Here is a 24,953-nt window from a genome sequence, read left to right on the forward strand (position 1 = left end):
TTGAAAAAGACGAAAACAAAATTTTCACTATAATTACAGTTTCTTTTGGTTTTCTAAACATAAAATATGGTTTCAGTTAGTTATTAAAAATTGCGACCTTGCTCAGTCATTTGTGTAAGACAGAAAGTTCCTGTCAAACACAATCTCACAGCAAGACTATATTGAGACCTTGATAATCCTTCTTCGCACATCACTTTCCTTTGTAAGGTATTTGGGTTTACCAGTGGACTATTACAGTTGTACAGCTGTACGGGTGCCCAAATCCAGCAAAGCAAGCAGTGCTGAGAGACGGGCATGCACAAGGACAGCCAAGCACTTGTATTTGCCACAAAGATCTTTCCTGTCTTACAACTGTCTGTGTCCTGCCCAACATGTGGCTTTAGTTACAAAGTAGCTCTCCAAGCAGAAGCCCCCTTCATCTCCCGTCGGAACACAGCGGATGATGGAGGGTGTCTTCCAAACTTGATCTGAAAAGGGGCTTCCTCTTTCAAATGATTGATATGGTGCACAGATTCATGTCTGAGCCGGGAAATGGTATGGCACCTGGACAGATCATTTAGGAAGAAAGGACGAGGAGCCGGCAAGAACAAAACAGAAAGAAGCTGCTTAGATTTGATGCCAGCAAAGAGACAGTCAGTTCTCTCAAATTTCAAACGTTAGAATGAAATGGTGGATTTGAGTTTACTAATGGTCACCTCCCCACCATGATCATGTGAAATCTGGTCCCACTATATACAGTGTGACTCGATAATCAAAGAATGAATGGATCATTAAGAGATTGAGAGCATCGTGCCAACATTGTATGTTGGACCTAATGATGGGAAAATAAAGCCTCAGGATGCTTCATGACCCAGTCGCTGTATTTTTGGACTCCTCTAGATGGCACTGTTTAATTAAAGAAAGGGGTTTAAGAAATGGCAAGTCAGTGTGCTTGCAGCCCTATTGAACAGAGGTTGCCATCTGGAGGGCTCAATAAACACAACAACTGGTTCATGAAGCAAATCGAATGTTCATTTTCCCATCACTATTTAAATCGCAATTTATGCGTAAACATACACTGAAAAAAAAGTATATAGCAGCTGTTATTCGTGGGAATTTTTTTTTAAAGTCAAATTATTTCACTTTCAAATTGTTAGACTGGCACCTATACGCTTGGCCTAAAAATAGATGCATCTTCATTTTGGCGCTGTGGCAAGTCCAGAGTGTTTGGGACAATGATGCATCTCACGCATGGAGTCACCATGCCCCTGATGAACCTGGCGATTTTTGCCAGAATTCATGTCGATAACAAGAGCCAGGAAAAAAAACGACACCATGGCCTTATTCAATTCACTTTATGTGCCGCAGAGGCCTAATCTAACAGGAACAATGTTTTTTCTATTACACTACTCCAGGAAACCTACCAATTTAGTGAAAAAAAAGTAAACAACATTTTAGACGACTGAAAAGCAGCACTAAATGGTAGCACAGGTGGTGTAACGTGATTTTGGTGTATTTGATCAAGGCACAGGCAGACAGATCCGGTGCTCCACGGACGTTTGTGGTGGATATGATCGTATTTTGTTCATAATTATGACAACAACATGGGACAAACCCTCTGAATCATTGTAGAAATTAATTCATTGAATGAATTGTAATGATTAGCATATCTATAACACATATGGACCAATGGTCGTGAGTGCATATGTCACATGTGTGGCTGACTACATCATGCGCAAGGGGAAATCTTGCAGTTTACCCTGTATAAATGCACTTTTCGCATGCCACTGTCATGCACAACCAGTAAGTCAATTTCTGTTTCTGCAAGTTCAAGCAGGGCGTGTACTCCATCAGCCCTGATTTTAATGCCAATGAGGGTTGTTGCGACGATTGACTGGGAAAAAGCTTGTTCCATCCCACAACGGTGCAACCGCCCCTTTACACCCAATTCTACCTGTACCTGTGCAAAGTCTAGGAAAATACTAATAGAAACAAAACTCCACCCATGCACACAGTAAGACTGCACTTTGACTGAAACTTGCACTGGGCACGAAAATAGAGCTTAAGTCAAAGTTAAGTTGAATCTCATGATGCCAAGTCAAAGTCAAGTCTTTCATAAATGTTTGCCAAGCAAGTCGCAAGTCATAAAATCAGCAACTCCAGTCAACATGAGTCCAAGTTATATTACTCGAGTCCCCCACCTCTGTAGAATCGTATATGAACCAAAGTTCCCCATTAAATTGATGTGATTAATACATGTAACAAAATAACAACTTATTCAAGACAAAACTAAAAGTCAAATACACAAAATATTAACACATATACTGGATGTGTGTTAATATCTTGTTTAGTGAGGCAAAAATGACAATCGTAAACCTCTTGGATTTATAGGCTGGGGAGTGGGGACAGGAGCAAAAACAAAGAGCTTTCGTTGATTGACACATCCACCGGCTCGCCTGCCAATCATGTGCACAATCCATTTCCTCAAGCCAATGTGTTTTTTCTGTGTGTTGAATATGTTTCGGAACACAGCGGCCATTGATTGACAAGGGCGCAAGGGCTAGTAAAACATTACTGTGGTGCAAAGCAAACAATGGTCTGTATGTCACTCAGCCTCAGATGTGTGGCCTGAGGGGTTATTCCGGTTTAATAGTGGTTGAAAAACCTGGACATCCTCTCTCAGTTTCATTTTGTCCCGTTCTCTTTGTCATTACTGTATATGGCAACATAGAGTCATACGACTGTTCCCATCAAAATATGTTAAACATAATTAGATGCACTGATTTGTATGTGTTTGTTGAGCTGTCTTTTTCATCTAATTATTCCAAAGCCATGAACGCCTTAAAACAGTGCTAACACATTTAGCCTTTACATTTTCTGAATCTGCTCTGAAGGCAAGTGGTAAGCAAATGTCCAGAAGCTGTAATTGGAATGGAAGTCCACAATTTTGTTTTGTTTTTGTGACATTTCGGGTTAAAGGGAACGGACACATTATTGTTCTTTTTGCGAAAATGATGTCCAAAGCAGAAACGCAAATTGTTATTTGTGCTGTTATAGGCTCTCTGCAGTGCACCTACATGCAGCTTTGGCATAAACACTATACAACAATGATAGTGACATATTTATACTTGTCTGGGATATTGAAACTTCCCTTTCCCCCACAAAACAGTTGGAAGGCATGAAATTGAAACACAGTGTGAGTCACCTTGCTGTTACCAAATGGGGGGGGGGGGGGGGGGAATGCTGTTTGTATAAAATGTCCTGATACTTGTGTATTTCGAAAATGTCATATGGATTGATTCAACACTGACATTACAATTTTAATCAGAAGCGTACAACCGGGTGTTAAAGTGCTGTAGCAGCCCTCCAGGCCATAAGAAATTGGACAAGGCACCAGCAAATTGTGTCTCCCCCAGAAACAAGTGTTTTGTGATTGTTTACCCCATGTCTTTAAATTGCATTTCTTCCTTTTTAATTTAAGCACCTCTGCTATGAGATTGAAGAAAAGGGAAGTGGGGGAGAGTCTGGCTGGAATGTGGGAAAGCTTTTCTGCTGTTTTGTTTTGGTTTTTAATCACACCATCCTCCGCAGTATTAACCACGTCTGATGTGATATTCCTGTCAAATGCAAATGTCACTCCCTCATACGTCAGCCTACGGCACATTTGGACAGCATACTCGACAAAAACAAAAAGGGAGGAGTGTGTGCAGCTTGTGTGGGTGTTGGAGCTTTGATTTCTTGAGTAGAGTATTTGCAATTACCAAAAAAATTAACAAAAGAAACGTAAACATATGATGGTGATTGTATGATTCATTTAATTGAACTTCCTGCATGAGGTAAATTAGTCACACACTCCACAAATCACAATCTTTTGTTTTGATGAGATGTTGTAGTCATTAAATACATTATTTATGTACGCATGTATTTATTTGGTTAGTTAGTTTTGACAGTTGCCTTTAGATTGATAGATGGATTGTTCGAGCAAGATGGACGGACAGACAGACAGGGGGAAGAGAGGGAGGGAGAGAGTGAGAGTGTGAGGGGGGGCGACCACAAGGGGTTGCTCCTCCTCCATTATCGCAGTGCAAAATAGTGTATGTAAATATGTAAAGAGAGCTTATTGCCACGAGAGGGAAGCAAAGGTTTAGTTACAATTATTGTGTTGTCGAGCTTGCGACCGATTGGTGCATCACTATCAAGGGGACGAGGGAAAGCAGTTGGGAAGTACTATACAGTCCATATGTTCACATTAGGCTCGAGAGATGTGCCGCCTCTAAATATAAATCGCAAAACCTCTGTGATCCTCTTTATTGCCTCCCGTATGTAACCGGTTCACTTCAGCACACCGACGCAAGCCGCCCACCACACGTATTTTAACAACATGGATTTTAAAATGAACGTTCGTGGAGCCAAAAATGTTTTTAAAATATTTTGGGTGGCTAACCTACCAGCAATAGGCCTACTATAATATACAGGCAAAGTGGATAACTCAAATAAATATTAAATAACATTGGGTGACTCTTTTATACCTGCATTCAAAACGTAAATACGTCAACGAGCAAAATTGTTGGAACTTGATTACCTGAAATATTTAAGTACAGTACTGTACTGCTGTTTTCATCCTGAATTTGGGTTGGACGCGGTTTGCGCGTGCGCAAAGGCAGGGCAGCGGAATTGTGGCTCCATTAGCATCCCGAGCTAGCGGATTGCTTTGCGCATCGCGCTATGAAAGAAGGCGTCTTGACGTATAGACAAAGGCTACTTCAAATAACTCCGCCTAATCCCAGAGCTAACCATTATCCCTCCATGGTGCCGGATAAAGAGAGATAACGTTAACAGCCACGCACTGTCGCCGTAATTAGCTGCCGACCACGATACAGATTGGGCAAAAGCTGCGTTGCGCTTGGAAACACTCAATTTTGAGTCATTATTACGTTTGTGTTTGAATACGTAGGGTAGCCTTGACAAAGACTTGTCGGGATGAGGTTACGGACTCGGAGTCAATGTGCGATGGAGCCTGATGGGAAGAAGATGGACCAAGCGCCTCCGTTCAGAAACCCTTTTGTACATGTCTTGAAATTCACCCGAATGGAAAAGGCAAAGGTAACTGTTAAACATGCATGCATTCGTATCAATGGACCGGGGTGACCTGTTTGCGGTTTTTTTTAAAATTGGCAAGGTTGTCAGTGCTATTAATGACGTTTTTGCCTTTTTTGCATGTATCCCAGTCAGCTGAGCGAGGACTAGCCAGTCGTTAGCATTAGCTACTTAAATGTTGCAGTCTCTCATCTGACTTCTTTGCCAGCGTTTCAATGTTGTAAATAAATGAGCCATTTGAATAATATTTTATTAGCACTTTGCTGTACAAAACTGGCAAAACGCGTGAACAAAGTCAGTTGAATGAATCTTAAAAGCATGAAATAACGTCACGATTAAATAAGCATGGCCATCCCTTCACGATGGGCCTAAACTAATGTTTTGGTTGTTGAAAACACCATTATTCGATTCAGTAACATTAAGAGTTTTAATCAGAGCACGACCGATTGTTTACTTGAGACAGTGTCGTTTTCTATGCATGTCACAGCCCATTCAACACGTGTTGTACATATTGGGACGGTGACAGATTACGCACAGCATTTCAGTTCAAAGGGAAAGAGGGTATGTCGAAGGTGTAAACTACTCGGCGTCATTTTGCTCAGGGTAAACTGGGGAACTTTTGAGTTTTTTGTGACACAAACAATGTTCTCATTCAAACTGGTATGTTATGCCCGCTTGCAGGTTGTACCACTGAGGAATATTTAACAAATCAAGTACAACTTTATTGTCAATTGCGCTGTATGTGCAATTTACAGCACAGATGAAATTTCTTCCCTCTCATCAAAAGAACAGTTAACATAAAATGACTAAATAATACCACACAGCACATAAGACACAGACAGCCGTGCAATCTTAACCACTTTTCTTGCATACACTTTGTTGTTTGAAACAGTTATAGATGAAAGAGGAGTGAATCAAAGTGTCCCTTTCACCAGTTTACTTTATGGGTAACGTGTGGACTGGTCTTAATTTTACTTAAAACCACATTCACTTGTATGGTTTAACTGTCATCAAATCCTGCCAAGGTAATTGTTGACAAAATACGACATCAGGCAGAAGTATAAAAATATGTATTTCTCATTACTACAGACTTATATCTGCATTTCCTGTCCATCAATACAATTTCACCAGAGAATACTTATGTTGATGCTAAGTAAACAGTACATATATTGTATTTAAAATGTTACAATATGCCAAGGGACTACAGATGGAAACCGACCACGGCCAGTGGATATAATCTGGGATATTTGCAAATAAATTTTCATTAACATACCTTCTCTCCTTTTAATAAAGTAAATAAAGAAATACAAACAGTTCGGTTGTGGCTGCAAGAAAGGAGACATTACAGTACTTGATCCAAAATGCTTTTTCATTTATATGACAAAGAAATATCGTTATCACATGCTAAAAAAAATAATTGGGGAACCTCTGTAAAACTAAGCATTTCATCTCTCTTCCTGAGGTAATGTAATGGCCAGTCAGTCAAATGAACTTCTATTCTGTCACTGTATTTATTGTCTCAGCCCCCCCCCCATCTTTATTTTACCGTCATCAAACCTCTTGCCTGGTTTTGAACTACACACTTAGTACACAACAAAGACTTCCTGTCAGTGTAATTTTTGATAGATTTGTTCTTTTTAAATTAGTTTTGGATTTTGTAAAAATGTTTAATAATATTTTATGTGGTATTGTTTTCCGTTTGTTTCACTTTCGTATGTTTGTGTAATTTTGTTCATTTTGATACTGAGACCCTTGTGACAACTATGACAGTTGACAACCGCGCTTTTAACTGACTTTTTGGTCATCCCAGAGGTGTCTTACGCAGTCAGATTTTACCATGATTACCTTGAATGTGTTCGGTGTGTGTTATTTATCCCTATTTTTTCTGTCATTGTTTACAGATCGCAGTTATGACAGTCACACTATTCCCCATCCGTCTACTCATAGCTGCATTTATGATGCTGCTTGCCTGGCCTTTTGCGTTTCTGGCCTCAGCAGGACGCTCTGAGACAGCTGTTGAACCCCAGTGCCTCTGGAGGAGGTGGGTAATGCTGTGTGTGAATGTTTGCAGCACTGTTCACGCAGCGGATTTCCACATCTTGGTACTAAATGAGAAAGGCAAAATGATGGTGGTTATAAAATCTGCAGTGGTTTTCATCATCAAAAGAAATCATGTTGAATTTACATATTTATCTACACGTTACAAATACGTAAACACTCCAATATGAGTGTCCATTGTCCTATCAATTGTATTGATCAAAACGTAATGCAAGATGGAGGAACCTGGCAGTGAGACAACAAATGCAGCATGCTGACTGCTGAGTATCCACTCTCATCTTCTACGAACTTGTAACCTGCTCCAATTTTGGTGTTGTAGGTTGCAGTGTTTTAAATATTGTGATCCAGACTCAAAGTTGCTGATCAATTTGAATTTATTATTTGATTTGATAAAATAGTATTTTCATCATGGTTCAATTAGTCAGTCAAAAATGTTTAAATCGAGATTTTATATTTCTTTGAATTTCAGGCAAACTGATACACTTAAAATGTTTTGTTACAGACTAAAAATATTAGTTACTCTTTGTTGTAATTTGCCGACATTTTCTTCCCGTTTTCTTAAACGTTAAGAATAACAATTTATGCAGAAAAAAAGTTTTTGATTGGGGCTGGTCAACTACACATTTGAAAAATGTTGACGAAGTCTTATAGAGAGTGTACTTGACCTTTTGAGAAATTTCAAACTAGGGCCCCTTTTCTACATCTTCAGATTGTGTCGATGAAAAATGGAGCACACTAATGCAGTGAAACACGGAAAACAATAGTTCAGTCGCTCAAAATGCACATTATTGTGTGACTCATCGAGCGGCAGCTACACACATACCTGCTGTGTGTGAGAGCTCTGGTTCCTTCCCAGCAATGCACACACTTTCACGGCTGCCAGAGAGGCACTCCTCGGTGGCGAGGCAGCCTTCTCGTCTTGAGCCAATGGAGGCGCTGAGAGAATTTTGGGCTCATTTCGCTGATGCCCACCTCTGCTTTGTTCGCCGTACGTTGACGCATGCAGCAGAGTCAAGCACCACTCATCTCCAGCTGGCTAGCAACCGGCAGTGACAAAGATCGGGCTTTCGCACTGGTTAGCCCGAATAGTGCTTGCTTAAAATGGTTTTGTTTGCATTATCACAACATCCACCGTCTTTTTTCGATGACAGAATTCCTTTGGACTAGATAAGATAAGAAATTCTTTATTCGTCTCGCAGTGGAGAAATTTCCAATTCACAGCAGCAAAGTTATAAAAGGAAGAAGTAGAAGAACAAAATGTAGGAGCTGCTGGTAAGGCAGCCACGCTCGCGGCACCATCTTGAAGTCAAAATAACACAACACAACACATTAGACACAGACAGTCGTGCAATCTTAATCACTTTTCCTGCAAACGCTAAGCAGTTATAGATGAAAGAGGAGAGGATCAAAGTGTCCTTTCACCAGTGGATCAGAGACGTCATGCTGAAAATGTGCACACGTCTGCTACAAGCTAAGTTTTGAAAGCAAACACGAAGCTTTAGCATCCATTGACGAAAGGAGATTGGCTCACATCTCCTGTCCCACGTAATCCGCTTCAACTCCAAGTCGCGACTCCCAGTTCCACATCCGCATCGGCGCTCTGCGCTGACGCTCCTTTCTTCTCATCGTTGGCTCCTCAAGCCTTGCATCCATCCAGCCGCAGACCGTCCAACAGCACCGATCTCTCCGCTGAACAAAGCGGGGCTGTGAAAAATGCTGCCCATTACAGGCGCAAAAAAACACAAGCAGACCCCCAGAGCTGTCCAGCAATGACAGCTGATCACAACAATGACTAGACCATTTGTTTTTGTTTTTTTTGGTGCTCTTTCTGTAATGCCCTAAGATGCCCCCGATTCCCTGTTGAAATAGAGGTTCGTCTCACAAAGTATGTTAAAGTGATAGATCTTGACTGCGAGAAAAGCATTGTATCTTGCAAAGGAGCTAAATTTAGCATGGGTTGTTTGTGCAAATTATGGAGAGATCTTAGAATAAACTGAAATGATATTCCAATTTTTGGGGATCATTTTTTTGTGGGATTTTTGTTTCTCTGTAGTGGTTCTTCTAATCGATTGGCTGCCATTCGTGATCCGCCGATTTCAATGGAAAAGCATGTCATCGGCACGTCGATCGATGTCTTTCATTGCTGATCTAACGATCACCGAGAGCTTTTACTTTTTAGCCTGCATCCAACTAGAGACTAGCCTGTCTGCAGTGTCGCATTTCAAACATGACTGTCATAGATGCATAAGAGTTGCTTCCAGTGAGCACGGCTAAATTTAAGCCAAACTTGAAAAATTGTGAAAATGATTTAAAAACACTGTTGAGTGTCTTACTCGGTGTACCTTGAGAGGAGGCAACTTTGAATAAATGAGCGTTTACTGTTCCATTGAGAGTGATGACCCTGATGTAACAGTGTAACAATAAATTGTGTTTTGCTATACCCGTTGACAGTTTCATACATTTGATCAGATATTTGTCTGTCGAGAATGTTACTGAACTCAGATCTTGAACCTGAATCCTGTTTGTTTCAGACTGGTCGATATCATTTTGAAGATCATCATGCGGGTCATGTGGTTTGCGGGTGGCTTCCATTGGATGACTGTTAAAGGGCAGAGGGCATTGCCTGCCGAAGCGCCCATTCTCACTCTGGCACCCCACTCTTCCTACTTTGATGCCATCCCAGTTACCATGACAATGGCCTCTATTGTCATGAAAGCTGAGAGCAAGGATATACCCTTGTGGGGAAGTAAGTGACTATCACTCTCATTATTTTCAGAATAAAAGATGCCCAAGGTTTCGGGTCACATTAAACTAGAAAAGGTATTAAAATAAACGTATAAGTAACTCTCACAAAGTGGAGCTGGTGGAGCTTGGAAACGGAAACACGGGGAATGTGTGACTACTACCCATTTGGCTGATAAGATAAGAAAACCCTTTATTGTTTCACAGTGGAGAGATTTGCAATGTACGGCAGCACATTTCGGAGGGAAGAAATAGAAAAACAGTAGAAAACAAGTATTTGCATGCGCAAAATAATTAAAAAAATATGAACTGTCCACAGTACAGAATGCAATATAAAAATACAAAATATAAGATATAAGCATATATGCAACTGTGTATGTGCTGCATAAGTTGGCTGTGCTATTTACCATGGGTGAGTGGGGGAGATTCCAGGTGTTCAGGTGCATTTATTCAGTAGCCTGACAGCAGTCGGCAGGAACGAGCGGCGGTACCTCTCCTTGCAGCGCGGGTGTATCAGTCTCTGGCTGAAGGAGCTGCCCAGTGCTGTTAGGGTGGCCTGGAGGGTCTGTCCATCATAGCTGTTAGCTTATCTAGCATCCTCCTGTCGCCCACCTCCTCCAGAGTGTCCAGGGAGCAGCCCCGGACAGAACTGGCCCTCCTGACCACTCGGTTCCGTCTCTCTGTCCCAGGCTGAGATGCTGCCTGACCAGCAGACTAAGCCATAGTGGATCACTAAAGCCACCACAGAGTCATAGAAGGTCTTAAGGGGTGACCCCTGACCCCCAAAAGACCTCAGTTTTCTGATTAGGAAGATGCGTACAGTATATATATATTTTTTCTAATTCATTAGTTGATAATCTAGCCTATCACCGCCAGTTAGAACACATCATATGGTGTTTGCAAACACATAAGCGTATTGCTTTTGAAAATGACTCTTGTCTGAGTGCCCATTCCCTTTCACAAAGTGCAGCTCATGGTTTGCTGTTTCTTAAATAAACTAGTGCTGATTAATAAGACTATGCCTTGTTGCAGTGCATCCCATGATCACTACTGTACTGGAGCAAAATATTTTTTACGAAGTTGTCCTGACTCCTGTCTGGTTAAACTAGTCTCGTAATTGTCGTACACATTTGATAGACAAACTAAAAGTTATCATGTTTAAAGTTTCATTTTGTTGTATGCTTGAGCTGAATGTAGTTGAGGCCTTGTTAACTGATAGTACAGACAGGAAGGTTCAACTTCGAGTCGGCAGTATGATAAGATGTCCTTGAGTTTGTTACAGTGTCTCACTTCATGCAAAATCTATCATTGAATTAACAAGGTATCCATTGTTTGTACCGAGAGATGTTTTGGCCTCCAGGTGCCCACTGAGGGCCTATCGGTGGGCTGGGCTGAGAGGCGTGACATGTAAATGAAGAAGGGAGTGGTTTTTTTCTGATATATCACTTGCAAATTTGTGTGTGGGGGGGGGGATGCAACAACATTATTTTGCATAATTGTTCTGTCGCATTTTGGATTATTCCCATGTCAGATAGGCTGAAAAAGATGAAAGAGATTCTATTTTATGAATGTTTAATATGCATGGTTTTGGAAAGTGGGATGAAACCAGTGTTTTACGGTTGTAAAATTGTTAGTTTAACGATAGTCTTCTCATCTCACTGTTGTCAATGTGATTAAGAGGTGAGTCTTGCGAGAGCCTTTGTCATTATTTACGTTCTCTGCTGTGGATCTGTCGTTCCCCCAGCTTTGATAAAGTACATCAGGCCGGTGTTCGTATCACGATCAGATCAGGACTCAAGAAAGAAGACGGTGGAAGAGATCAAGCGCAGAGCCCACTCTGGAGGGGAATGGCCACAGGTAAAGAATGTGTCTCAAAAGCCGCCAAATTAAGTTTATTCACAATCACTGTTGATGTTTTAAACTGAACATCCATGTGAAGGCTCCAGTTTCAGACTGCTAAGAAACGTTCACTCATGAGTGGAGCCTCCAAATTTGAACACAACCTGTTCACTGATGCTGTTTGACTTCAATTGAAGAAAAAAAAGTTTCCTTTTGTATTAATTATAAGGCGTAGATTGAATGAATTCATGGAATAATTGTTTGCAGTGTCTAAACTGGTGCAATCATAAATCACATTTCTTGAGTACTCATCGTAAGTGTGAGTGGTACGGAAAACAAAAACAATTATCTGACACTACATTCTTCTACTTTGCTTTGGCGAAAGAATCCCCGGCATTTTCTTTGTGGGCTGGCTTGGTAAAAATAATGAAAAAATAATTTTCTTCTCTGATCTTATGAATTGCAGCATTGCATGAGGTAGAGTGAGACATTCAATCACGGCTAACCTATTTTATAAAAATGTGAAAACTTGGAGAGGACATACTTTTGCTCTGTCCAGTCTTTCGGGAAAAACTGTTTGATGTCAAGTCCAGCGTATCGTGTGATTCATTGCTTTCCTCCTCTTCTACCATGCTCAAAAGGTTTTGATAACAGGGTTGTGTTTATGTTGTGGGACACGTGCCCTAAATAATAATTATAAACTAAAATATGTTTATTAGAACTCATGTTCCCACAGTAACAAAAGACAGTAATGAAACAATCTAAAGAAATACATTTACAATCTATTTCAATTAATTTATTTGAGATTCAATTTTGTCATTGGGGGTTATGACCCAAAAAAAGCATTTTAGGAGGTATTCCGTGCGTGCCTGCGTGCGTATATAATCTGCTTCTCTCTGTCTTAATCACTCTATGTGATTGCAGCACGATTTTTTCTCGAAACTTTTTTCCAGTATCCACTTTTTACATGGTGTCTTCATTTCTTTCATACAGATAATGATTTTTCCAGAGGGAACTTGCACCAATAGATCCTGTCTAATCACCTTTAAGCCAGGTAAACTGGTCCTCATTTTTCTTCTTCAGCCTCAGTTCAGCTGTATCTTTGCAACTATACGGAAGCACAGATTCAGTCAGAAATAGTGCTTTTATTTAAGAGCATGAACAATGTCAACAGTGTTTTTTCAGTTTCATTTTGAAATGTGAATGCTTTTTTTTTTTTTTAATCTTGTAGGGGCCTTCATCCCAGCGGTACCAGTGCAACCGGTTGTGATGAGATACCCAAATAAACTGGTATGAATCTTTCCATCTTGATTATGCATGTGCGAGGGCTGCATGATTTTGAAAAATAATTCAATTGCAATGTTTTACTCAATATAACAATCGAAGATACAATTCATTTTTCAAGGTCCTCTCTGTGTATTTTAAGCATTCAAGCTATAAATTACAAGCTCACATTAATAATACATAAATGTTTTGTTCTTATAGGTTAGGCTTGCCCTAGAATAAATGCGAATGAACCATATATTAATCTGAAATTCAATTTGTCTACCTCAGTTAATCGTGAATTTACGAAACAACTTGGCGAGAGGTCAGATCAAATTACAATAATGCAAACAAATCTGTGGCTTTATCACTTAAAATTTCATGCTTCAGGAAACACGGGGACTGCACTTCCTAGCACAGGACTTATCTCGACACTATAATTGTGTGTGTGTGTGTGTGTGTGTATACACACACATACATACTGTAGAGTATGCAATGCAGTGCATACTGAAACACAGTGGCAAACATGACCCTGTCCCCTCTATTTTTGAATGTGTTTTTTTTTTTTGGCATAGTTTCCCCTTAAGTACTTATTTGCACAGGGTGAGGTAGCTTTGAATAGTCCCCACCCCCAAATAAATAAAGTCACTGCCTAAAACTTTATTTTATTTTTACTTGGGTTATCTTTGTCTAATATTTGGATTTGTTTGATGTTTCTTGAACATCAAAATGAGGAAACTACAAGTTTGCAAAAAACTATATGAGAAGAGGGCAAATGCACTCTGTTGGTTTTGTTTCTTCAATGAAACAAAAACATGATGATTTTAGCACACTAATATGGAAACTCTGCTCCAGTTTTGAATACGGCTGTGTATTTGTTTAATCTAAAGAGTAAATAGCTCATTTTTAAGCTTAAAGGGCATCTAAAATATCAAATATGTTGCTTATGATGTTATTTTTGGTTGTAGCCTGCCACTCTAATGATTGGATTGGATAAAACCTTATTGTCAAACGTACTGTATGTGTAACATGTAACATATAGCACATAATGACACTCCACTTATGAATAAATTCTGTCAATCTTTCAAATTCTATGTGATATTTTAACGTCTTATTCTAGAGACACCTGCTGGCCATTTTTGGGCAAAGCACTAGAGCGCAAGTATCCTTCTGATCTAACGTGTTTATGGTTTTCAATTGACTTCATTCACAATGATTAAATTGTTAACTGGAATACGAGTTCATAACATTTGGAAATATGATTGTATTTTTCTTGGCAGAAACGTATACCTATTTCAAAATTCACACATGACAATATCCTAACGTGTTGTCAGATATTTCACAGTATTGAACTAAAGCTACATTGAAAATGCTGTTGTAAAAGAAAACGTGTTTATTTCATTCACGTGGCTATTTTGTCTTGTGAAGGATACAATCACATGGACATGGCAAGGCCCAGGAGCGTAAGTCTTTTGCTTTCACCATATACAATACTTATTTACAAAAACATAAACAGTAAAGTTAGTTTTGTTACTTCTAGGATATTGATTAAAAAAGGTATCTAGCAGCGAGCATATTTTCCCTTCATTTACACTTAAACCAAGTCTTTTGAATCACTTTTCATTCATTGTGTTCAATTTCTTTTAATCCAGGTTTAAGATCTTGTGGCTGACACTATGCCAGCTACACAATGTCATTGAAATAGAGGTAAGTGTATGCAAGTGTGTATCTCATAGTTCCTGATGTCCTGTTGTACACAATCCCAGATCATTATTGGCAATAGAAGTGGATGTTGACTGGCAAGTTACCTTGAAAATTGTTGTGATGTCTCTCCCTCTGCAGTTCCTTCCCATTTACACTCCCTCTGAGGAAGAGAAAAATAACCCTGCTCTCTTTGCAATCAATGTGAGGCATGTCATGGCCAAGTAAGTTTTGAACAAGGTTAGGAAGGTTTCTTTGAAAATATATTCCAGTATATAGTGATAGCCAACTAACTACTAACAAATGTAGTTAGTGATGTCATCCAAGTACACTCATTCAAAGCAATATAACGTGCTTTATTATATATTAGAGCTGTCAAATGATTAAAATATTTAATCTAATTAAAAATGCAACTGTCATAATTAACTCAAATTCACTAAAAATTAATCGTGATTACTCACACATTTTTTATCGTTTCTGAATTTCCTTTCATAGTTTTTTGTCCTATTTTTCCCCATTTTAATGCTCTCATCAACATGGAATCATGAATCAGTTTTCTATGTGCAAAATGCAAATATTTACTGAAATAACAATTTTGATTTTCAATTTTACATGAACATTTTTCACTTGGAGCAGTTATTCACACATAATCTCTCACACAATATCAACAACAGTGAAAACATTTTTTGTCACACAACAGCTGCTTTAACAGCTCTTTTTATGGAATCAAAACAAAGCAATATAACATTATAAAGTGCACATCTAAGGTAAACTAGTACTCAGCCTATAGTGGATTTAAGCCATGGTTGCATACTTCGTTTTTCTCAAGTTTGCTTTGAACACAGCAGTCAGGCTATGTTGATTCTGTTGGTCCTTCTTGCGCGCAAGTCTCTCTACGGTTTTGTGTAGACATCATTTTAGATGACTACACTTGGTTCGATGACAACACTGGAGACGTTTTATTTTGGCTAGGTTGCTACCACTGCACCGCTGAACTTTCGTTGTCTTGTCACCGCCTCTGCGCACCGTCACTGTCAGACGAACACAGAGAAGCTCCACCCGCTCTATTTATATGGACACGGAACACTGTAACCTTCCACACAAAATAGTTCCAAACAAGTAACAATCGCGTCAGTGGCATACATCGTATTCGACAGGCTGCCTGCTCTTTATTCACCAGAGGCTCATCAACCTAGTCTCTTATTTCTCTTCCGAAACAGTGTCTTCTCCCGCTTGGTATGCCTTAGCCTTCTCCGCTCCGTACAATCTCTACACAGCTTTTAATGGAGGCTCTCGCTGGCAATCTGTAGTGGAGTCGTTAGATGCAATGCGAATGATTTCAGCTTGAGTCGAGTTGTGGACAATGTTGACAGGCTTGCGTGCAGTATCCATACATTTAGCTATGGCTTCAGCAAATTTGTTCTTCGTCGTGTCATCCATTTTCTTCGCTTTGAAATGATCCATAGCTGTCTGTCTGAGACGAGGGGGCGGAGTACTCGCATCAGCTGTGTGCTTGTCCATTAAGTGGTATTTCAGACTAGACGTGCTATGATGATAGCTCAGTTTACGACTGCAAAACATACAGGTAACTTTGGTCTTGTCAGTGGAGCAATCAGGCAACTTTTTAAAAGTAAACTTTAAGTATCCGTTTTCGGTGTCTCGCATTGCCGTAGCTGGCAAAACAAACGTGCGTGGACCTATGCAGCACGCTTGTTGTTTTGTTTCTGGTTTATTTATAGGCAACGTAACATCCGCTGTGACGTGTGCCGCGTTAATCTCGCAAGAAAATTTTTTATCCCATTAAAATTCATTTAAATTAATGCCAATAAAAACGCGCAAAACTGACAGCTGTATATATATATATATATATGTGTGTATGTGTGTGAGAGAGAGCGATATAGATATATAGCGATATATAGTGATAGATATATCGAGATATAGAGAGATAGATATATATATACACATACATACAAAACCCCCGTATACTTTCCTCGGATTTTCTCTTCCTCATTTCACAGCCCTGAATACACTTTAATGCAAAATAGCGTTCATCGATGGAGTAATAAATTAAAAAAAAATATTCGCGAGTGACAGCACCAAATTAACATATGTCCCCGTAGTTATATATATTTGGACTTTTCTTTCTGATGGCTGTTTAATGTGCTTGGTTTTGGAATTTGGGAGGAAGTCTGAACACCCTCAATTTAACTCCAAAACAGAAACTCTGAAGCAGTTTTGCTAACCACTTGTGCATTATGCAAATAAGCAGGATGGAAATTTCCTTAATACATTTAAACTTCACACATTGGGCGATGTGTACATATTTATCTTATTTGTAGGAGTGACAGATTTTGTTTGACTATCGAATTGACAGACGTTTTATTTTTAATCATTCATCACCACTGCAATGTAATTTTTGTGTTGTCCATGCACGAAAGCTATACACTACTGTCTTGACTGTTACAGAGCCCTTGGGGTCCCCATCACAGATTATTCGTTTGAGGACTGCCAGCTCGCCATGGCAGAAGGCCAGTTGAGACTGCCAGTAGACACCTGCTTATTGGAGTTTTCCAGACTCGTCAGGAGACTAGGGTAAGTCATTCAAACCTCACGTTACAGGAAACTGAGCGTAGAAACTGCTGCTATTGTGGTCTTTGTTGTTGCTGCTGCTGTTGTCAATCATTTAGAAGCAATACTCAAATGATTCAAATATGTAAGGTTATAAAATGAAGTTCTACATTTTCAATCTGACTCGCAAAACTCTGTGCTCGTTGCATTTCCTAATCTTATTGAGCATAATATTAGTGATATTTTTTTTCCTGTCACAGGCTTAAACCCCAAAACACAGAAAAAGTGCTGCAGGATTATGGGAACAGATCCAGGAAACTGGAAGGACAGAGGCTGTGCTTGGATGACTTTGCTCAGTTCTTGGATGTTCCCGTTTCAGATATGTTACAAGATACGTTTTCCCTTTTTGATGAGGTCAGCATTTGCTCTCAAGATGTAAAGTTTGAAGAATATGTTTGGTTGACAAAAAATATTTATTAAGGGGGGAAGTCAAGTAAAAAAAAAAATCTTTGCAATATGTTCTATGAGCCCCCACTCATCCAAACACAATCTTCTTCATAATGTTGTGTTTGTGAAAACGAAGCAGAATAATCCAGCCATTTGTAGCCATCTCAGGGGACGGCCATTTTGCCACTTGCTCTCAACAGAGATGGATAAAAACAAGACAATTTTGCTGCTGAAATCAAATACAATAGTAACCAAAATTAAGTGTTTAGACTAGCGGTGTTGCATAGAACATTATTGCAAAGATTTTTTTTTTTCTACTTGCCTTCCCCTTCAATGTTTTAAAGGCATTTGTGTCAATGAAATAATTACAGGGATGGACATGGTCATAGTCGCTGACTTTGTTTTAATAATTTAAGATACTCTTGCTTTTCCAGCATGAAGATAACAGCGTGGATATCAGAGAATATGTGATAGCCTTGTCTGTTGTATGCAGACCTTCTAACAGTCTGGAAACGCTGAACTTGGCCTTCAAGGTAATTTACCAACAACATCCATCCACAAGGCTTTTGTTGTTCCGTCTTTGTAACAAAACATTCCAATTTTTTTAGCTTTGTCCTGTAAAATTGTGAAAATCAGTTTTTCAAAACGCATAAATTTTTTGAAATCAATGTATTTTTGATCAACTCAATTTAATAGGCACCTAAAAAACACCTTTTCCCCTTTAGTCTCGTAACCACAGAGCAAGTCAAGTAGGTTACAACAGTTCATGACAATCAACTAACGTACTGTAATGTGACTTTATAGATGTTTGAGGCTGAGGATGGCGCTATCACCGAGACAGACTTGGCGATTATTCTGAAGACTGCTTTGGGAGTGACTCATCTCAATGTAACCTGCTTGTTTGCCACCATTGATGAAGGCACAGGAAAGATCACATTTGGTGAGAAATATAACCATCTTTGAAATCTAATCTGAAGCACTATAGAATGTTTGAGTTTAATTTGGGTTTAAAAGTAAAAGTAAAGCATTGTGAAACCTTTTGTTGTCTGCTGTTTTTGTCTTGTCCCCCTCTTGTGGTGTCTACAGAGAATTTCAGGAGCTTTACGGAAGAACACGTGGACTTTGCAGAGGAATACCTGTACCACGAAAATACAGGTCTTCTCAGTGGTTTCTGCCAACATCAACAAACAAAGTCTAGACTGTCTTTTCACAGCGTGCATGACACTGCCAACACCAAAATAACTAACGGCATCTGTCCTGATTTCAGCCCCAATGATCACGACAGCACAAACAATGCATTCCTTAAGAAACACAATTGAAAAAGTTGTGATTGTGGAACAACAAACATCTCTCCCGGTGAGAGGCTGTTATGTGCTTCATGCTTGGTGTAGATGGTTGCTTTTTTTTTTTTTCCCAAACCGAAAGGGACTATATTTCAGTAATTACAAATGAGATGTTCACCTTACCGGGCGGCCCGGTAGTCCAGTGGTTAGCACGTCGGCTTCACAGTGCAGAGGTACCAGGTTCGATTCCAGCTCCGGCCTCCCTGTGTGGAGTTTGCATGTTCTCCCCGGGCCTGCGTGGGTTTTCTCTGGGTGCTCCGGTTTCCTCCCACATTCCAAAAACATGCATGGCAGGCTGATTGGACGCTCTAAAATTGTCCCTAGGTGTGAATGTGAGCGTGGATGGTTGTTCGTCTCTGTGTGCCCTGCGATTGGCTGGCAACTGATTCAGGGTGTCCCCCGCCTACTGCCCGGAGACGGCTGGGATAGGCTCCAGCACCCCCCGCGACCCTAGTGAGGATCAAATGGTTCGGAAAATGGATGGATGGATGTTCACCTTACCTTTTTGCTAGTATTTTGTCCAGATGTTTTTTTTTAAGTATCATTATAACATGATAGCAGTTTTACTTCATGTATGTTGATTTTGTATTTTTTTTAATTGTTATTTTTTATTTTTTTGGGGGGGCGATGGAACGAGTGTTTTCAGAAGGCCAGCTTTGGCTGTAACGGTTACAATGAATACAAACTTAAAGGGCACTTACTGAAGGTTGGGGCAATTTTTCTTTCTCTCTCTCTCTCATTCACACCTGCATATTTTTATTAGGCTTTACATGTTTATAGTAAATGGAAATCAAGCCTTGACAATGAAAGAAACACATTAAGGAAAGTAGTGTGTTTCAGATGTGTGTGTACTGTATATATATATTTTCCCCCTTTTTTAAATGCTACTGCCTTTTGGCTAGAGAGTGTGTACAGATGGCATTTTGGGTAGTATTAAAGAGTATTTACATAAAGGTCCACCCGAGGTTACCAGTGACAATTGTTGCATTTGAAGCCATTTTCCCGCTTCAAGCCAAATTTGAGGTGTACTCGGGTCTTTTGAGTAGGTTACATTTTTGCTATGAGCTTGTTAAATACATATATTTATACAATATTTTTGATTTAGCTCAGGGTTCAGTAACACAAATGACAAATATACTTGTATGATGTCATCATTTTTTACTTTGATTTTTGCGCACGTCTTTATTTTATATGACATCAGTACTGTTCTGCCTATGTTCAATCATTTGTCTTTTTATTCTTGATATTATACAAATTGGACCAAAAATGTGTTTGGTGATTATGTCACCTGTTATGTCTTTGCTGTCCCTTTCACTCGGCGGTGTAATGGCTTTAAAACTGGGAAAGGAGTTTGGGTGTGACGTTGAAAGCACATTTCGTTTTGTCAGCGGATTTTATAACAAGACGTGTCATTCCAAATTCCTTTTCTGCCTTACATTGCCATACTTTTTGGTCACCGGTATTCGATTCAACACATACATAGCTTCAATCACTTGGAAAGGAAAAACAAATATGCTAAAGGTTCTTATTTTTGTATAAATATTCAGTACAGTGACATGCAACCCTAGAAGGCTACATGTGGAACCAGCCTGAAAGCATGATGCAAGTATTCAAATTTTGATCACTACCCAAACATGAAAACTAATTTTGTACTTATTTTGTCTTTTGAAATAGAAAATGGATATGAGCACCATTGTTGAGCATGTTAAAATTAGAGGGATTGCTTTTCCATTAGCAAAAAAAAAAGGTTTTCCCTTTTGGAATTTAACACTGTCTGAAGACCATGCTTGCATGTGTTTCTGTTATGACTGTCAGGAAAGCAATATTCTACTTTTTTAAGCCTTTGAAGGAGTTCCGTTAGGTATTTTGAATATTCCAAATGCTGGGCATTTTGTGAATCTTTGATATACGTGTATGATTTTATTTTTTATTTTTACTGCCAGATGATGATGGAAAAATGAGCCAGATTGTTTTCATTTGTTTTGTTTTGTTTTTTCCTTTCCTTCATGTTATACGATGCTGTATTCTTAACCGGTCTGAAGTCCAGTCATTTTATTCCTCTTAACGCATGTTGACTGCTCCCAACCTAAATGCAGATTTTGTAGGGAAACCGATAGCCTTGAATATAACTTTTATGCTTGATAAGAGAATGTATTGACAATCTTGTCACAATCAAAAGCAACTCCACGCAAACTGAAATCTTGCTTTTAAAAACAGAAGTACACTTCGTTTTGATTTGAACCCTTTTCTTTGTTGAACTAGGTGTACGTACAGTATATTAAACTAGGCTTCATGTCAGTGTACAAATGTGTCAGGCCTTGAGGTGATGTAAGCGCCACATGACAGGCCGCAAGACACGTATTCAAATGAAATGTTGTTACTGCGTCACAATTTTAGTGTTGATTTCTATTCGCTTTTTTATTCCTGGTTTGCATTTGTGGTTGCACTTTAGTTTTCTTTATTTTGTAAAAGTTCTCATACAATATAAAGCATGTTAGGTTGACTTTTTTTATTAGCAATAGTTTCGCCCTTGTAGGCAACAATAATTTTATAAGAAGCTGCACCATTCCCTATATTGTAGACCAAGTTGGAGTAATTTGAATTTCACACAACGTTTAGACTGACTTTTCTGCTTTGTCTTTGATTGTTGAACGTTTACAGCATGAGAATGACTGACTTTGCATACTTGGAAACATCTTACAGATTTGAATCAATAGGATATGCTTGCACCACACAGTGGAAATGTATTTGATGTTAACGGGAGTTTAATGACACAATTTCCATGTAAATGTGAAGGAAATATTTTGTACATCCACAGAGCAGACATGACTGTGAAATTGTACTGAAACTCAATGGCAAGGACTGAACCTTGCATCGAATGTTTTAAATCACGTTAAGTACCGACCCCATGTGCTTTTCTTTATTTCAGGCTTACAAAAACATACTTTTCGATGTCAAAAGACTGCTATTGTTGACGACATGTTTGTCTTCAGTATTTACAACTGTAACAGTTCCTGATTTTTATTCCTCTGTATTTCGTCTTGCTGTCCCTCTGAAAAACTGGTATTTATGCTGCTTGCTAAACAGTTTATCCACCATTGAGCCGAAGAAGAAAGACGTTGTGTACTCTTGACAGGGCGATATTGTTTTTCTGATGGTTCTCTGCTTGTGGACTTTACTGGTTCTTCTGTAGCTTTACTTCACCTCTTTTTCTATACTCAAGGTTCGTTTTAGAAGTCTGTATTGATGAAGAGTCATTTTGCAAGCTACTTTGCATTAGTCTGTTAAGGACTACTATGATGTAACTTGTTGGGAAAAGAAAAAGGCTAACCTGAACAAGACTCTTGTCTTTTGTAGGGATGCTTGTGTGAATTTTGCCTGTGGTGGGACAAATGGTGATCTGACTGATGAGTTGAATTCTACACAGAGTGCAGCAGCAAATGGCCTCCCACCCATCGACTAGTTTAATCCAGCCTGTCAGGAATTCACACATTTTGCTGATTTCTGTAAGAATTAGTCACAAACACACCCCTTTGTGATATCTTACGTAGCCACTAAGGTGACATGGAAGGACAAAATAACTTTGCGTTCCCTCGCAAAGTTTGCCCTTATCACGCAAAATTGGCGTGATCACGAAAGCTTTGCGTGGCAACGCTTGTTTTTTAAATGCGTGTTGTGTACTAAGGGTCATTTTCCTAATCTTGCAAAATGAAAGCAACGAAGATGGAGCGTTTTTCACCCGTGGCCAAGTTTAATTTAATTTTACTTTGAGGTTGGCTTGAAATACAAAGACATAAAATCAGCTCTTGATACTAATCACGTTTTCCAAATAAGCGAAAGACATCCGAAGCATATTTTGTCGGAAAAAGTTCAATGACTCAGCGATCCTGGATGACTTTACTTGGAAACCAATTGGAGCATTCTGCACAGCTGCACCGTTACCGATGGATGTACAGTGAATGCAGACAACATGGATTTCGTGTCAGGACAGATGATGAGTGATCGTCTGGTGCTCAAAGAGTTAGAGCCGAGAGCAGCGTCGTTCTGCCAGTCAAGACCTCTGAGATGACGACTCTCCAAATCAATACGTTGTACTATTTCTGACAAGTACCAAAATACTTCACTTTCAATGCAGAATTGTAACGCTTTTGAGATTGAATAAAATGTAACCATTACAAATAAAACGTCTCCTGTTTGCTGATTTTTTTTCCTACTGTATACGGACAACGTATTTGACTGCAGTGTTGATGTAAATAACCTTTATTTCTTGGTTAGTGAATTTAAGTCACAATTTCCTAACCTAACTGGATGTTGATTAGCATTCCTGCATTCATCATCCCTATTGAGTTTCTATAAACCTGCCTGTAAAAGATGACTACATAATTGTCACTCCTCACTTTGGTCAGCAGGTGGTGTCTTGTGTTTAAAAAAAAACGAACTGAGTTAAAATGAAATTGAACATTTTATTATCCTTCACAAATTCTTCCAAACATAAATTTACCAGACAGAAAGACAAAGTTTAGATATCTGCTTACGAGCGGCCTTTGCATGGAAATGGATGGAAACTGGAAAAAACACTTTTTTTCTCCTAAAAGTACAAATATTTGAAACGTTTTTTTTTTTTTTTTTTTAGAATGTTATGGCTGCACCATTTTCCAGATAAAATTGAATAGGGGGCAAAAAAGACTGAGATAGTTAAGAAATGCTCATCGAACGCCTGCTTGGAACATCCCACAGGTGAACAGGCTAACTGGGAACAGGTGGGTGCCATGATTGGGTATAAAATGAGCTGCACCTGAATTGCTCAGTCATTCACAAGCAAAGAGGGGGCGAAGTTCACTTCTTTGTGAACAACTGAGAAAATAGACGAACAGTTTAAGGATGATGTTACTCAACATACAATGGTACGGAATTTCTGGGATTTCATCATCTGTGTCCAATACACTATATCATCAAAATGTTCAGAGGATCTGGAGAAATCAATGCATGTAAACTGCTAGGCCCCAAAATATCATTGAATGCTCATGACCTTCGATCTCTAAGGCGGCACTGGATCAAAAACCGACATTAGTGTGAAAAGGACATCACCACACGGGCTCAGAAACACCAGAAAACCAACGTCAGTAGATCCAGTTTGGCGCTACGTCCATGAGTACAACTTAAAGCTCTACTATGCAACGCAAAAGCCATTTATCAGTAACAACCCAGAGATTCCGCCAGATTCCCTGAGCCTGAGCTCATCTAAGATGGATTGATGCAAAGTGGAAAAGGGCTCTTTCATCCGTCGAGTCAACATTTCAAATCGTTTTTTGAAATTGTGGATGCCTTGTCTTTCGGGCCAAAGAGGAAAAGAACCCAAGCATCTGTGATGGTATGAGATTGTGTTGGTGCCGATGGCATGGGTACCTTACACATCTGTGAAGGCACCATTTATGCTGAAAAGTACGTACAAGTTTTGAAGAAACATATGCTGCTATCCAAGCCACGTCTTTTTCAGGGGTGCCCTTGCTTATTTCAGCAAGACAGTGCCAAACCAGATTTTGCATGTGTGCTGCATTATGACGCGTAAAATAGCACATGGGAGACGTTGCACATCAAGCAAGAATGGCAAAGAATTCCAAAGCTTCAACAATTGGCGTCCACAGTTCACAAACGTTTGAGTGTTGTGAAAAGAAATGGTGACAAAACAGAGCGTTAAATATGACCTTGTCCCAGCTTTTTTTGGAACGTGTTGCAGCCATAAAATTCTAAATTCATGATTATTTACTAAAAACAAAGTATCTTGTCTTTTAAATATAAGATGAATATGATTTGCAAATCATTGTATTCCATTTCTATTTACATTCAACACAACATCCCAACTTCATTGGGTTTGCAATAACAGCAATGTGAGTATTCATTAAATACAAGAACCCC

The 24,953-nt window shown here is 39.3% G+C and overlaps 1 protein-coding gene across 1 annotated transcript; it reads left to right on the top strand.

Moving 5' to 3' along the window:
* Nucleotides 1-4,644: 4,644 nt before the first annotated feature.
* LOC147203534 (lysophosphatidylcholine acyltransferase 1) lies at nt 4,645-23,221 on the top strand. Its single transcript, XM_086113802.1, has 14 exons — nt 4,645-5,082; nt 6,978-7,117; nt 9,666-9,880; nt 11,621-11,733; nt 12,709-12,769; nt 12,947-13,005; nt 14,407-14,441; nt 14,631-14,685; nt 14,821-14,903; nt 17,146-17,271; nt 17,508-17,661; nt 18,129-18,227; nt 18,499-18,634; nt 18,781-23,221. Exons 1-14 carry the CDS (start codon nt 4,960-4,962, stop codon nt 19,011-19,013), a joined length of 1,632 nt encoding a protein of 543 aa, XP_085969928.1. The 5' UTR covers nt 4,645-4,959; the 3' UTR covers nt 19,014-23,221.
* Nucleotides 23,222-24,953: the final 1,732 nt, after the last annotated feature.

The sequence above is a fragment of the Hippocampus guttulatus genome, chromosome 6, assembly GCF_054856545.1.
Source record: "Hippocampus guttulatus isolate MCC_2025c chromosome 6, RoL_Hgut_1.0, whole genome shotgun sequence".
In the NCBI taxonomy this organism is placed as follows: Eukaryota; Metazoa; Chordata; class Actinopteri; order Syngnathiformes; family Syngnathidae; genus Hippocampus; species Hippocampus guttulatus.

Excerpts from the sequence above, each read along its gene's own strand:
- LOC147203534 (XM_086113802.1), top strand. The coding sequence starts at position 4,960 with ATGAGGTTACGGACTCGGAGTCAATGTGCGATGGAGCCTGATGGGAAG. Across the intron at positions 7,118-9,665 it reads CCCCAGTGCCTCTGGAGGAG|ACTGGTCGATATCATTTTGA; the intron begins GTGGGTAATGCT and ends TGTTTGTTTCAG. Across the intron at positions 12,770-12,946 it reads TCTAATCACCTTTAAGCCAG|GGGCCTTCATCCCAGCGGTA; the intron begins GTAAACTGGTCC and ends TTAATCTTGTAG.